This window comes from Parasteatoda tepidariorum, chromosome 7 (assembly GCF_043381705.1).
Source record: "Parasteatoda tepidariorum isolate YZ-2023 chromosome 7, CAS_Ptep_4.0, whole genome shotgun sequence".
NCBI classification, from domain to species: Eukaryota; Metazoa; Arthropoda; class Arachnida; order Araneae; family Theridiidae; genus Parasteatoda; species Parasteatoda tepidariorum.
This window is the reverse complement of record NC_092210.1, coordinates 38,767,716-38,784,827: the sequence shown is the minus strand read 5'-3', so window position 1 is coordinate 38,784,827 and position 17,112 is coordinate 38,767,716. Positions and strand designations below refer to the sequence as shown.

The window sequence follows — 17,112 nt, the reverse complement described above, 5'->3', positions numbered from 1 at the left end:
GCAATATAGGTATATACTAAATTTCAGTCTTTCTAGTGTTAAAAACATTTGAGTGATTCTTGCACTTTAAAGAGCTTATACTTTATAAAATAGAAATGTAATCTAGCAATGAGAAAAACTTTTATTGACTCAAATTGAGTGGCAAGTTTTTTTTGCTAGAATATTTAAGGCGAGGTGTTTTAAATTTGCAAATATCACAGATATAAAATTAAGTACAGCATAATTAAGTAAATTTGAATAATTTTTCCCTAAAAAAGCTTATTTGCCATTTAGTGCAGTTAAAATGAGGTTTTAAATAAGCATGAAAAAGTGAAACCTGTGGTAAACTGTTAAGCACATTCTTCGTAGTAAGTGGTAAAAAGTTTCATGAGCTATTACGCTGAGTTTCGGTAAAAGAGGTAAATGGAGAAGAAATTTATCTATTCCTATTTCCCTATGAAGTTTTTACTTGGAATTGAATGAGGCCAACTACGTATTACTATAAATAACAGTTCAAAAGTTATGAAGTTTTATAGATAAAAAAGTACAATTTTGAACTTTTGTCTGGATATTGAATTTGTTTAGACATCTGAACATCTGGATCTAGACAAATTAAGCAATGCTTACTCTATGTATTTTATAACGCTAAAATGAATGATATCAATTACAAAATGATCGGCCAACAAAAGTTGTACGGATTATATATAAAAGAATTATTTTTTGACTTTTATTTATTTTCTTTTAAGTACACTTTTCTTCTAAATTGTTTATGTTATTAATTCCAATTCAATCTCATTCGATTAAGCATAAGAAATACACAAGAAAAAATGCCCCACTTGTCAAGATAGCTCTGATATAGTAACGTATTCAAACATTTTTGTACATAAAATCGTAACTTCTAAACTATTAGTTGTTTCGTTGGTTTCCTGAGGTTCAGCGTAAACAATGTATCGAAAACAGCACCGCATTTGTCTAGATAACAATGTTAACCATATACCCCTTTTTCCCCTATCACCGAAGCTTGACACGCAATAGCGTGCAACATTTTACCACTTATCGTGAAAAGAGTACTTAACAGTTAGACACAAATTTGAACTTTTTTTAAAAATTTTATTTTATTTTACGATTTTTGCAATTTTGGAGCCATTTTTACTGTACTAACATTAAATCTCATTGAAATAAAAGAAAGCCATTTTTTTTTCAGATAAAAGTTAAGAGTTTGACAATCTTCTCTCAGATTTTCTTAGTATCGACTAGGACTACCATGACTAAATTGCTAACACTTTACTAATCAGTTAATATTTCTTTTAAATTTGGAGAAAGATAGAGTGAAAAAAAAGTTATAAAACAGTTCACTAGATATTATTTTAAAGCTCTGACTCAAGAAACGAAGTGTCCAAAGCTCGTGTTCATAAATCATTAAGTGCTTTTATCTAACAAAAAGTTTATAAAGGGATTTTTGGAGACACTAGGAAGTTCGGCTCACCGGACCTTTATCAACACTGTTTTTTCTTCCTTAAAAATCAATATCATTAAAAAAGAAAAATTGAAAATTCATTTTTGCTTGAAATGTTTTATAATGAAAATATAGTTAATTTCTTACATAACTTTGTATATACTTTTAAATAATAAAATATAGTTACCTAAATGCCATGCTTACTCCGTCTGACACCAGTACGCACAGTGTTCTTTTTGTTTGAGTAAGCAATATAGATGTTCCCACAACCAGACAACCAAGTGCTTCAGCGTTGTTTCTACACGTAGTGACATACGCTTCGGTCAAAATTCTTCCATCAGGTGCTACGATTCTCTGTCGGGTTTCAGGTATATTTTTGAAACCATCCTTATTTCTTGCAGAATAGTACACTGCGCGCTCAGCACTCGTCATCGAAGAAATAAACTCCTCTGAAGCTTCACCAAATGGAGAGGTGACAGATTCCGGATTACGAAAAACGTCGTTTGAGTCTTCAAATTGTTCATTAGAAGACTCATTTTCACTTAAATCTGGTTGTTGGCGTTCCATTGGCTTAATAAACAATCCGCTAGGATGATGAATGGATTCTGTACTTGGCTGGTTGGTGCGAGAAGAAGCAGGGTAGTTTTGTTTAGAAGAAGGAACATTAAGTTCTTGAGAATTTATACTTCTTGCTGAATCACTGACGTTTGTAGAATGATGGTCACTTATTTGTATGCTTGTGGAATGATCATCAGTTCTTTTATGCTCACCCTGATGCTGGATGCTTCGTTCACCTTGATGGTGAGAAACATTTTGCACAGGCTGATTAGGTTGGAATGTTGTTGATGTAGATGGATACGAAGTACTTTGTTCATTTACATTGAGAGCTGGAGAAGAAGTTGGTGTATGGTAAGAAATAGAACTTTGTGACTGGCGAGTTTCGCCAAAAGGCACTGATCTGTTTGCATCAGAACTACTACTTTGAGCTACTTTGTCTGATCTCGTATCTTTAGCAGACTTCGAACTGTCATATCTTTCAGACTCTCTTGACTTCCTCCTAGAACTTGATACTTTCTTTTCAGTCCTACTTTGAGCAACCGAAGCTTCATCACTTCTAGCAATCATTTGCTGCCTCAATTCTTCCCTCATACATTGAGTACAACTTTCAAGACTCCCGCAAATTTCCTTGGTTAAACTATCTAAAAAGTCCTGAACAACAAATATGTAAGACAACATAGACTTTGAACAATTGTTGCATAACGATAGTTTGTCTGTTGACATATCCTTTGACTTGAGGGTTATGTTTTCTGCTGCGTGCTTCAAACATGGTGTTTGCTGAGAAATAAAGTTTTCTCTTTTGAAACTAGGTGAAAGTGGTTGATCAGCTGAAGTTTGGGAGGCTACGGAAATCTCCCGCCTGTAATCAGTCATTGTAGATTTTTCCGCAATTTTTTCTGAATGATTCCGCAGTGATTTTGTCCGACGTCTTGAATCAAGAGACCCGCTTCGTCTCTGAGGTTCCATCACTTCTCCTGGCTTAGCCGCAACGGTTTTAATAGAGACTAGAAGAGCTTCTGAATTTAAAGGTGAAAATGTTACTTTTGCAACTGGTTCCACTGCTTTTGATGTAGACTTACCTTCATTTGTAGATACTGACATGGCAGGGGTGCCGTAAATTATGCAATATAATTTGTCGAGTATGCAAAAATATGTAACAAAAACATTCTTCACAAATCACGTGTTCTTTTCTTATCTGTCTCAAGCGTGACTCAGACAAAAAGTCCCTAAAAAGTGTAATATAAAAATTATTAGTTTTAAAGCAACATGTAATAGTTATATATTAGAATATAAGCTGTAAATTCGTCATGTTTTCGAAAATTATACAATTTGAATATATAGGGATAGTATTATTAATCAGATCGTAGTAATAATCCTAATAAGTGACAATAAATTTTCGAAAAAGCTGATCATAACACTATTCTCATTTGATGAACTATACTTCAAAAGTACTTTTAATCTCTGTAAATAAGAAATCATATAGAGCTAAAGTACATGATATTCATGAATGTCAGAAAGTTACTCGCTAATCAACAAACTTTTAATTTATAAATGCAGTTAAATTCTTGAAACTTTTAGCTTCGCATATTCGTTAAGATAGCTAAAGCAGAAATTAAAGTGTTAATGAAAAAGATTCCAAATTAGGTTTGAAAAAAAGAGAGAATTTTGGGTATAAAAATATATTTAGGCTATAAAAATATAACCACCGTAAGCTCATATTTACGGTGGTTTGTGTGATTTAATGGCTACCGAACAGATTTTTAATTATAAATAAAAACTTCCATTTATAAAGAATTTTGACATATTGCTGACATCTCTTGAAAAAAGTTAAAATTGAAATCTATAAGTAGTTAAGCGTGGTCAACAATTAGACGAGGAAAATATTTGGTTAATATATTGTTTTAAACTAATTAAGGTATTAGGTTTGGAGAAAGGGATGAAGAACTAGAATATTTTAATACATTTCTGCTGTTTGTTCGGTTTGGTTAAAGTTTATATGTTGTACAAGATAATTTTGAAAGGTAACCAAACTGGTGGCCGAAAGGCGTATAATTCGTTTATTTATAGTATACTTCCACTTATTTCCGTGTTTCCACTTCGCTTGCGTTTCAAAATTAATTTTAGGAAATAAAATTTTTGAAATTCGAATAATTATTTCGATGGAGAGATATAAATAGTTTGCATAGCAATGAAATACAGTCGGACTTCTATTTTACAAACTTCCTCTTTGCGAATTTCTCTATTTTGCGAGGAATCAAGAACATTTTGGAAATTTCTTCATAAAATAACTTCAAAATAGCGAAATGAATTTTCTATTTAGCGAACTTTTCCTTGAGATCCAAATTCTCTATTTTCCAAAATATTTCAGAACATTTCAAACTTGTTAACGCATTTTATAGAGGAAATGCCCTTGAATTGATTTTCGACGTCACGTAACTATTAGAGAAAGCAATAAAATCCTTTTCCCTTTTTTTCTTGCATTTCAAACGAAAAACGCCAACAAAATTAACGGATTTTATCAGTACAATTAAATTTAAGAACGCATGTTGTAATGCATGTTTAAAATTACTTTTATAATAAATGCAGATGTAATTTTATGCATAAATTTAGCTTTAAGTTGAAAATGACATGATAATGTAACATACAGTGAAATAATGGATAATGTTTTGCTCTATTCTTGCTTTCCATGCAGATTTATTTTATGGTTAAGATTTATAGAATAAATAGCAAATACTACTTTGAAAGATAAAGGTGTATCAACTGCTATTTTAATTATGTCTACTGTTTATAAATTTAAAACCTGTTTTGTGTCGTTTAAGTATTTCAAAAGGTGATTTTTCTATTTAGCGAATTTTCCATATAACGAATTTATTATTGGGATTTAGCGACTTCGTTAAATAGAGGTCCGACTGTATAACTTTTCGAGAAAATAATTTATGAAATACTTTTTGAGATTGAAGTTAGAAAAATAATATTCTAGAGAGACGGTGAGCATTTCCGCGACCTCCACCTCTCAGTAATAATCAGTCTACTCACGTCTCGTCTGAAGCAAGATCAACACCTGCCGACAGCAATTTTCTCCAGTAAAAAGTAACTGTTGATAATCATTAACCTTTATAGCATGCGTTCGAAAATTAGTTAAACATCTTCAATTACTCAGTAAATGTCTTATTCAATTAAATGATTCCGTTGAAAAAGGCCAAAAACCATTATTCATTAAATTGTCAAATCGTAGTGAATGCGAGTTTTATTGCTTCAATACATTAAATATTCGTGTTTAAAACAGTAATATTAGTTGTAAAAAATATTTGAGTGTGAGTTTTATCATTCGAAACTCGGATTTAGTTATAATAATGCGTTATAAGCGATTAAGGGAAACTAAATCAAGCGATACCATAAACTATATCTGACGGGGGAAGAAGATGAAACACTAGCTTACATCGAAGTCATGGTACCGGTGTGTGTAGGTATTAGTCATAGTATTATAAAGAGAGTAAACATTTTCAGATGTGTGATTGTGATACAGTACATTAAAAATATATTAAACCCGAACGGGGAACCGCGTGGGAAGCGATCCAAAATTTGGCGAGTTATTGATAGATAATATAGCTAAAAATAAAGCTAACCCAGCGTAACTAATATTAAATTTTATATAATTTGGCTAAAGCTTAATTGTCATTAAGACCGAATTTAATATAACCTCGAGACCAAAGTGTTTTTTGGAGTTAGAAAAATTAAGCAGCTTACAGAAAAATAAAGTTTAAAATAAATTTTGATATTCAATTAGTCGCGACACTGAATTAATTTTGTTTTTTGAAGCTCTGTCACCAAGGAAAATTAAATGGTATAGTGCGTTACACTTGAAGCAATGCGATGATTTTAAACTATAGATATATAATCTTGCTGTGAAGAATTATCTGAGCTTTAGAACAGACAAATAACTTAAATATTTAAAAAATTACGAAGCTTTTTTTGAAATCACAAATTTTTCGACATTTTTGCACCTAGAGAAGAATTATAGAAACCATTGCCTTATTCTCAGTTTTTGTAAATTTTTATGTGCCCAAGTAATCCAGCATTAGTGTAAGTTTTTTTAAAATTTTTAAAAAATGAGACCACAAACGCTTTTTATTTTCACAAAACTTTGGCTTTTCTCCGTATTGACGTTTTGCCTCATTTCCAAAATACGTGTTGACAGCGATGGCTTTAGATAGGCTAAATTTGAACAGTCATGAGTAACAGTTGCAAACTCACAGCAGTTATAAAAATAGCACATTATTCGTTATAAATCATCATTACATATTACGATGGAGCCTTCGAATAACAGCGTTAATGAGTTTTACACTTTTATTGAATTAAGAAGTTAGCTGTTACATTGATTGTCAAGAAAAGAGTAAAAGTATTTATATATTCTTTTCTCCATAAAATGTGATGAAAGTAAAATAATTGGTTTCATTTAATTATACTAGGATTAAGAATGATTAAAAAAAATTAATTTATGAAATTAAAGACATTTTAAAAGCTAGGAAATTTGTAATGCTTATGATGGCATAGCAAACGCTTTAAAAAAGTATTAACCCATAAAAAATTCAGAATTGTTTTTATAAATTTTGACATTAATCCTGTTATTGAATTCTTGTCATTATTGAGTAGTTTTATCATGTCATTTAATGGAGAAAAAAGTAGTTATTCTGCTAATCTCCCCTCAATAGTGCTTTATTCATAAAATTTCGATTGCTTCTCTGAATTTTTTAAAATTTTTAACTTATAGGAATTTGTTTAAAAGGATTGAAAAAATTACTGCATCGCATTTTAAACATTATGTACTCTTTATAAAGAAATCTAGTGTTATAAGCTAAATCTGAAATAAATTGAAAGGTAAAATTTGAGAGATTATTAGAGTTTCAAAGGATCAATACATTAACAGTGTACAGTCATAAAACAATGACTTGTTTTTATACATTTTTAAATCTCTTATAACTCTTGCGAAAAAAAACGATATTACGTCGTTATAAATGATGGAAATGATTATATAAATCTTAATTAAATCGCTAGAAGTACAGATATTTCATCGGAAAATTAGGCTGACTTAAGAAAATCTTAGAAATTGTAAATGCGTAAATACATATGAAAACATATTTCAGATATGAATCTTCTTCCTTAAAAGTACTATGGAAGCATTATAATCGATAAGAGTTTTAAATACAAAGGAAAAATAGTCTATATTTTTGTTAAATTATTTTAAATTTATAAGTAAAAGTAAAGTTTTTTTTAAATATTTTAATTTACTTAAATAAAAAATAGTTTACCGCAATAAAACTATTTTAATCGTTTGAATAGTTTGAAAAAAAAAACATTTAAAAAGCTTTACAGAGGCATTTTTTTTAAATTTTAAAGATTGAAAGCTTTTGAGTTTTCAAAATCCTCCTCCTCATTACGTATTTAAATTATTACAGCTAACCTCGTTAGCATCAATCACTACAGAGGCAAAAAAAATAAATAAATGAAAGTTGAACTGTCATATGTTTTTATTTAACCCTACTGAGTGGAAAACTTCCAGCTGAAAACAATGTCAGCATGCTGGATTGATGGAGGCTATTTGCTTATCTGGAAAATTCTAATGTGTGTTTTTTACTCTGAGTTGATTTCCAAGGTGAGATATACAAGGAGGAAATAAATTAAGAACTGAGCCAAGGTGATGGTTATAAACTATGGCTATAAAATTCCATTTGCATTTATGTGATTCTGAAGTAGAACTCAATTAACTAGATTGTATATAATATGAAATTTTCTAATTTTGCGACTAATAAACTTTTCTTCGATGGTTTTTCCGTCTTATTAAATGGAGTTTTCTATCGAATTATATGCCATTTTTAGGACTGTTGTGAATTTGTAATATTTATATTCATGATTGTTAAATTAAGTTTTGCCCATCTTGGGCCAGTGCCCTCTATATCGATTATGAAAATGACGAAAAATGTCTAGATAAAGTAAGTCTCAGTTAATTTTAAAAATAAAATTAGTTTATTATCTAATTTTTTAATTTTTGAGAAATTACTTCACTATTGCATTGTTTGGTCTCATAAAATATATAAAACTCGGAAAGTATTCGTCGATTTTAATATTGTTCTTCTAGGTTAAAAAATATCACTAATTTTCTTTTTAACCCTTTGGCGCCAATTGGACTCTGTGCCCTAATTACAAGTAAATATATATTTTGGTATTTTTTAATTAACAGTCAAAGTGATACTAAAAAAAGTTAAATTATCAGAATTGTATTTGTTCTAAAATATAAAAGGAAAAAAAGTAGTTTGAGAATTTTTATTTTCTTTCATATTCACAAATTTATCAATAATTGATTTTGTAAATTAAGGGAATTTCAATGATAAATTTCTATATTTCTTAGATCTAAATAAGTGCAGATAATTACAAATTAAATTTTTTTTTTGGAAACCAGCCATGTTTAGAAAATCTTAACCTTAACACAAAAGGGGCACCAATGTCCGATGCTGTATTTCATAATCAAAAATTATTAAAATGCTTTAAATAATATTCTTCACTTATTTTGAACTAGATTAACACAAGTAATGAAAAGAGTATGAAAAATAAATTGAATGAAGATTCTGCATAAAAGGCTTAAAGTTTAATAATTTTTAAAATACTAAATACTTGTTTAGTTTAAAGCATATTTAGTACTTGTTTGTAAACGAGTAATAATAGTTAATGTAAGGATTTCAAGGAACACAAACTGTTTTTTATTTTCCTTGGAGTTCCGGAATAAAACTTAAAATTACTTTTAAAAAAATGGTTGTTAAGTAATAATATTTGCATTGAACAGAATAGATTAACAGAAAGTTTACTCCAATTAGCGTATTCATCCCGATCGCGAAGTCAGCTGGATATTAGCTTTTGATTGTAACTAGAGATAGTTGCAATCGCACACTAAAAATAGTGAATAGAAATAAAACTGCTAGTTATTGAAATAATATCAGATATTAAAACAATTAATAAAATGTATGATTTAAATCTTTATAACTTTAAGTTTGAACGACAGAAAAAAATTATTTCAGACAATATCATTTCTTTTTAGTTGAAAGAAAACAAACTTATCAAATATAAAGTAAAAGTATTCACAGAATGATTTGAGCGTAAAATTATTTACACGCAACTTGACGAGACGAAATACATTATCAGTGTTACAATCTGACAAGAAAAGTAGGCCATGCGATTTCATGGGTTGTTTGATCATAGAATTTGTTCACTTTTACAAACATAATCAGGAAATCAATACGATTACTTAAAATAATATACTTTAAAAATTGTCTGAAAATTGGAGTATAGTAAAATGTTCGAAAGAAAAAACGATTAAGTGTACATATTATTCGCTTTGCATTAATATATATTTTTTTTAATATTCATCAGAAAAACATCATTATAATGCATAGACATGTATTAAAAAGCTTTTTATTCTGTTCTTTAATTAAAACGAGTCTTAAAATTTGGCAGAAGGACTTATTCTTCTAAACAGTGTGAAAAAAGCAAGATATTACTCTAAATGATCAGGAATTGAAATGTTCTAATGATCAGAATGTCAAAATTTATTTGTACAATCTTAATGCTTCGAGGGCTTAACCTCAAATAGCTCATTAATTAATTAGTGCAAATGATATCAGGTAACGAAATCAGATACAAAAACACATTTTCCCTGAATAAATATAACTTTGTTTTTGTCAGTTGGAGTTATGGCCCTTATAATATAGGGGTAGCCGCTATCTGGAAAACATGGTCAAAATAGTTTAGCCAGGAGTGGTAAATGATTGGACCCTTTGATGTTAATTTCTCTTTTTGCATGTTTCGTCACATTACGGGATATTTTTTATTTGATTGTAAAAATGTTTGAGGACAATTATACAGTTTGTTCATCAAAAGATAATTCCATTGAAAAAAAAAGTATTTTAATTAAAAATTAAGATATTTTTCATTTGATAATTGACGAAAAATCCTTGTATTACAAGGAATAAAATTTTTTACTCCATTTTAAACTATGTAGTTTGAAATGACAAAATACAATGTTCGAAATCAATGATTTGTGTATAGTTATTGAGAAAAATAAAAATAGAAAAAGTACGTTTTTGTAATTTTATTATCTAAACTATTTTATTTTTTATGTTGCTATTTAATAAAAACAGTTTAAAATTATGTAAAAATTCATGTACCTTGAAATTCAAACTTTTTATGACCATTCTCAAATAAAATAATAATTAAAACTTATTTTTCATATGGAATTATCTTTGGATAAACGAAATTGATATTTATGCTTAAAAATATTTCGATTCGTTTCGAAATTCTTTAGATACTGTGAAATACGCAAAAAATAAAATTAACATTGAGGGGTCCAAACTTTGATCCGATCTCCGGAATAAACTATTGGAGCCATGTTTTCCAGATCTCTCATAATTTGATGACCAAGAATCCATTTAACTTCCATCAGATTCAAACTTATATAACTGTTACCTATTGTTTTTCATCGTCTCTCTGTCACGTAATATTTATTTATTGTAGTTAAAGGGGGGGGGGAAACCCTCTTAGATCTACTTATGCCAAAAAATTACCATCTTGATTTTTTCCTTATTTTTTCATGCGCTATCACTTTGTTTCTACGGGAAAATGACTAAGCACGTTTTGAATATTTTAATTAATTAGTTATATATTTTTAGGTGAATTTTGCCAAAGTGATACAACATTCAAAATGGATGATTTATATCTCTGGCCTGCAGCTGGGGCAAGATAAGCGTCAGTGAAAAAATAGCAGCTAAATTTATTTTCAGAAAAAAACGGTTTCATTCAGTTTATAATAGAAAATAAAACTTGAAAGCAAATATAAATTTTATAAATTCTAAAGAAAAAAAAAACGAAATTTTTCTGGAAATTTCTTTTACATAAAATTTACCAAAAAAGAAGAAAAAAAGCAATATTTCTTTAATTTTAGTAAGTTCATAAAATATGACAGAGAAAGAGAAATATATAGAAAAATGTAAAATATTATCATTTTTTTTTAAATTTCAGTAGAATAATTTTTTAAAATCTAAATTGAAAAGTATTTAAAGTCATCTAAGCATCTTTGAATAAAAATTTAATTTAAAACATTTCCCCCTCAATTTTTACTATTAAAACTGCTTGAATATTCAAAAATACACATTTTGAATGGCTTCTTTTTTAAAAAAAAGATTGCAAGTAAAATTGATCATATTTTAAAATAATACTCTGATTACCAAAGTAATGCTTAGTCAGTCAAACTAAATTATTTCACAACATCTAAAACGTGGTATCTTACTAAATCTCTCTTTTATAATAACTATCAAACAAATATAACTCAATAAGAAAATCGAGAAACAAACTAAGCAAAACAGCAAATAATTGACATTAATAAATAAAACAGTAACTAAAATTGTAATTTTAATTCAATCTACTTCAAATTAAAGAATACACTCAATGGATACTATGTATTAATGCCTTAAGAGATAAATCAGTATAATCTACACTTTCCCCCCTCTAACATGGAGGTTATCAAAGAAGCTATTGAAAAAGAGGTACAAAGTCTGATAAGACCATGTCCTTGATTAAACTACCATAATCTGTTTGCATTGAAATTCGAAGCAGTAATAATCAGAATCAAGTTATCTCAATTCAAATTTCAGGATATTTTTTTAACATCTATTTTAAATGTCCTCATTTGCAAGAAATAGAATATTTCTATGGAAACAATTTTAGAAATTTATGAATCCAAGTAAACGTTTTGATAACTGTTTCTACATTTATTTATATTAAAGAAGAGACTAAATTAAACCTCGCTTCATAAATTTTATGAATTTCAACGGTAGAGCTAAGAATTTTATTTTGCACGATCCGAAAGCGGTTATACGGCGCCAAATACATAATGTAATCAAAGTAAGGAAATCAACAATGTTAAAAACTAAATATGATATAAAAAAAGAGAAAAGGGTGGATAATCGCATCTAGTCATGAATCAATTACAAGAAATAAGAAGAAAAAAAAAGAGATTTACAGGTTTAAGAGAAACAGACATTTGAAACCCATAAATGCAAACAATCGAAAATCACAAGCGATATTGGCAAATAAACTGATTTAATTTTGTCTGTTTGAATGAGAATTATTTTCAAGATTTTTTTTAAAAGAACATTAATAAAATCGAATACAGTACTTTTTTCAATTGAAATAAAATAAACTTAATTGTGAATGTATAAAAGAACTAATTTTCGGTGTATACGAATTTCTATACTTTATATTGGCCATAATATAACATTAACATTTTACATGAAGCAGATGATACAGTTTTTTTCGTCTAATTATCTCGTATTATACTATTGTATATTATATACTCGTATTCTATTACTGTTGATTATATCTTTGTTGCTTAACTGTTATTTTCTTTAAGGAAAAAAAAAAAAAAAACTGATTTTCAGCACAAATTTAGAGCATAATATATTTTATATATTTAACTTTTTCGCACTTTAATCAGACAGTTTTAAGTATAAAAATGACATTTCTAAATTTCAATTGTATTTTTAGCATATTTTGAAATTTTAATTTCTCTGAAATCTTATGTAAGCTTTTTTGCAGAAACTCAGAAACGGTACAGAAAAGATAATAAAATTTTTGAACTCCTAATTTTTGTATGCAAGTTTATAATTTGAAGTAATATTTTACTTAATACCAAAAACTCTTGTTTTGTATTGGTTTCAATTGTTAAATCTTTGTTGAAAAATGTGATTTTCATAGTAATATGGCAATTTATTAATGTAATTAAATCTCGTTTTAATCATTTAGAAGCTTGTTTAGAAATTTTAAAGTAAGTATGTTTAAATTTTAGAAGGAAATTAATGAATTTCCATATGTGCTTATAGCATATGATTTCAGTATATTTTGGAAAAAAAATTAATTTTCTATAAAAGTTATTAAAATTGAATTTTTTTATTTCAAGTTGTCTATTTAATGCATGAAAAACAAAAATAAGAGTTTTTCTTACACTGAATTATGAATCATTTTTTAAAGAGAAATTAACGAACCCTATAGCTAAATTTTTTTAACCTCATAATCAGATCGTTTTACGATATAATGCTCTTAATATTGCAGTAAGATCAATATCGGCTTGAAATAAAATTAAAGAAAATAATTACAATTAAGAAAGAATAAAAGCAATCTTAAAAAAAGAATTATTAATTTCAAATTTGCAACTTAATTTGAGTTTTATTCAATACATATTTTCTATGTTCCCCATTGATTATCTTATATATTTTCCTTTGCAGTGTCTTGAAATAAAGGAATAGTTTGATAACTTTAATATGATTGAAAAAGTATAGATTAATCAATAAATTAAAAATGAATTGTTTACTATTTTGTCGTAACAACACAATAATGTCGATTGAGGAACAGAAGTAGTATAATTTATAACCCAGAAATGCAATGTCGAAAACTTAAATTTAAATACGCTTTATTTCAGAATTAAACTAAATTGCGATTTTTTTTTCAATGCTTATGTTTCTATTGGATAAAAGAGAATAGCAGTTACTATATTTAACATAGATATTACAANTGTTTTGTCTGTAGAATGTTTGTTCTACTCTCGTGTGCCCTGAATAGGGCGGGTCGAGGTATTAATAAACAATATATATATATATATAAATGAGAAATGTTTAGTACAAAAAAAAACAGTCTAATAGATACTAAAAAAAATCTTAGATTATCGGAATTATTCTAAATCGGTACTAAAATATAAAATCCAAAAAAAGAAGTCTGAAAAATGATTTTCACTCATATTCAAAAATTTATCAATAATTGATTTTGTAAACTAATGAAATTTTAATGATAGATAACGGTTTTTCTTAGATCTAAGTAACTGCAAATAAGTGCAAATTTGAAAAATTATTGTTTGGAAGTGAGCTGTGTTGTTATGATTTTACCTGTAACTCAGAAAAAGACACCGGCGTTTCATGCTATATTTCATAACTATAAAATTATTAGAATGCTAAATATTCGTCATTTGTTTTGACCTAAATTAATACAAAATAATAAAAAACGTGCGAAAGATATGTTTAGTAAAAATTCTACTTCAAAGAGTTAAAATAAAATAAACAATAATGCAAAAAAAATCGATAACTTAATTTTACCATAATTGGATTTTGAGCACTATAATTAGGTAGTGCACTTATTTTCAAAACCATAAATATTATGTTTTAATAGTAAAACTTTAAATGTACTTACGATGTAATTAAAAACTTCCGATTATTTGCCCTTGTTACGACGATAAAGTCACTGAGAAATAAGAGATCAGATTCACTCAAAAGAAGACGAAAGCATGTGACATTATCATTCATTGGACGTTTCCTTACGCATGTTGTTTATCAGCTGATTACACTGTTCAACCGGCATTTTACACTGAGAATGGGGTGTGTGCATAAACGTGAGACATAAGTACAGTGCGTATGAGTTGCGTACTAATTCGTCATGTTCGAGGATAGAATTTTCACTCGAGTCGAGCCCCTCTCTGGGCCAAGGACGTTAATCCGGCGCCCGAATTTCGCTCTAATACATTTTGATCACTTCATCTTGTTTCTTAAACGCCGATGGGCGAATTTTATTTAGACGAAATTGAAAGAAGTCTCGCGTTTTTTCTTTTCTTTTTTTTTTCTCTTTTTATTAACACATGATAGACTGGTTTTTGGAAGTCAAATCACATGTAAATGTTATTTTTCTTTTTTCTACTCGTGTACTCTGTCTCGGGGGTGAAAGCTCTAAAATTAATGCAGTGAAACTAAATATAGTTTTCAAATTGATCTCAGAATGTTATGAAAATATTTTATTGTTTTTCCAGAAGCGAAAAATAAATAGATACAGAAAATAAATAATAAAATAAATAAAATAATTAAATTAAGAAAATAATTAAATTAATAAAATAAATAAAATAAATAAATAAAATAATTAAATAAATGAAATAAACAAATAAATTAAACTATTAAATAAAATAAAATAAATAAATTAATAAATAAAATAAATGAATTAATTTATAATAATGTAAATAAATTTATAAATAAATAAATAAAAAGAGAGGTGCGCCGTCTCCAGAACTCAGTTTTTTGAGAGAAATAAAATTGCCTTTATATAATTGCCAAAACGAAAACACATTGGAGAAAAAAGAGAGAAGTTGTAACTCTACAATAAAACTGGTAAAACATTTTATATTTTTAAGAAATAAAAAGTTTTATTTCTATATTATAATTGTATTATAATATTATAGTTATTTCATTATCTAATTATATAACAATATTATAATTATTAGAAGAATTTTTTTTAAATTTATAAATTCTTAAGTATATAATGCCTTGTGTAAATAATAAAGTTGTTTGGTTTAATTTCTTTCGATTAGGCCAGATTTTTAAACAATAGGTTCTAATCAAATAAATAAATAAATAAATAAATAAATAAATAAAAATACCAGGGATTGCCCAAAATAAGTCAACAAAACTTCTAGTGAAAAAAATATTCTTCATTGTACGTTATTAAATTACCTTAATTTGGAAAAAGAGTATATGGATTTTAGAAAATATTACTTAATACTAAAATTACTATGACGATCGTTCTATTTCTTAAAATTCGTAAGCGTAATGATATTTTCTAATCAGGAATGAATCAGTGAACGAGTATTTGATTGAGTGTGTGACTTAATGAGTCACTAATTACCATTAATGCTAATTTTATAGTTCAGTAAAAAGTGTTGCAATTCATGTGGGTGAATCGAAAGTAGATAAAATGAGTCAAAAACTTACAATTTCATTGTTATTTTTCAACTGTTAAGTAAAACCGTAAAGTTTTTAAAAATAAAATTTTCTGTATTAATTCTATTTTAATCTGTATTTTGTTTTGTCTATTTAAGGGGAAAAAATATCTTTCGTCTTAAATTAAAAAAAAGAAAAACAAAATTTGCATTGAAATAGAAAAATGGGACTAAAGTAAAATAAATTCTGAAATGATAATTTTTCTTTTAACTAAAAGACTGAGATACATGTCTAATGTTCTCTCTTTTTCAAGGCATTTTAAGTTTCATTTTACCTTGATTTTAGAATATGTTTTATGAATCAGGTATAATATGGTAATGAAACACACGAAAAAAATACTTTCTAATTTATTAACTTTCAAATTATTAAAATAAAAATGTATTTTTTCCACACTTGAACTGTAATTTTTTTTATAGGGTTTGGAAATTGTTTTTTTCTTTAAAAAATATGAAACAAAAATTATAACAAATACTCTTTATCTTAATGTGATTTTAGCGAATGGAAAGTTTGAATTTATTTTCTTTTTAAATAATTTTCTGTTTATATTTTTCGATTTCTTGGGACTTAGTGAAAGTCTCCGTATGAGATACATCTAATAAGGCAAACATAACTAGACAGGTATAGTTATATAAAAGTATAAAAAAATAAAATTCGTAAATTGTTGTTGTTGTTACTTTACGTCGCACTAGAGCTGCACAATGGGCTATTGGCGACGGTCTGGGAAACATCCCGGAGGATGATCCGAAGACATGCCATCACAATTTTGATCCTCTGCGGAAGGGATGGCACCCCCGCTTCGGTAGCCCGACGACCTGCGCGCGAAGTCGAGCACTTTACGGTAGCACAGTTTAACGAGGACTGATACCGCACACCCTCGGTCCCTACGCAGACTGATCCAAGTGGTCACCCACCCGCACACTGACCGTAGCCAGTGATGCTTGACTTCGGTGATCTGCTGGAAACCGTGTCTTAACGATCAGTCCACTGCGGGACAAAATTCGTAAATAAATAAAATGCTGTATCTATTTTTTGTGATCATCTTTTTTCCTAAGTAAAAAATGTTTTTTGTGGCAATAACACCGATGAACTCGAAATTGAAAAATCAAAACATCATATCACCTGTGGCGGATCACTGATAATTTATTTTATGATGGTCTAAATAAAATTTTAGTGGTTCCACTAAATCGATTTAGCGAAAATACTAACATTTTATCCAGATTACTAATTATGAATTTCAGTACTAATAAATTTTAGTAATTCACTTAT

General features: G+C 27.9%; 1 protein-coding gene across 2 annotated transcripts in view; it reads right to left on the bottom strand.

Annotated features, from left to right (window-relative positions):
- LOC107441673 (uncharacterized) overlaps positions 1-14,671 on the bottom strand; it is a 29,591-nt gene extending 14,920 nt beyond the window's left edge. Inside the window, exons 1-2 of one of the 2 annotated variants that reach the window (XM_071183299.1) lie at positions 14,276-14,671; positions 1,623-3,219 (exon numbers count right to left, since the gene is read on the bottom strand). In XM_071183299.1, the coding sequence (XP_071039400.1) occupies positions 1,623-3,094 (1,472 nt within the window). In that variant the 5' untranslated portion in view covers positions 3,095-3,219; positions 14,276-14,671. Of the gene's footprint in view, positions 1-1,622; positions 3,220-14,181; positions 14,245-14,275 lie in introns of those variants that run through there. The other variant, XM_071183300.1, reaches the window with a different exon arrangement.
- Between the last annotated feature and the right edge of the window lie 2,441 nt (positions 14,672-17,112).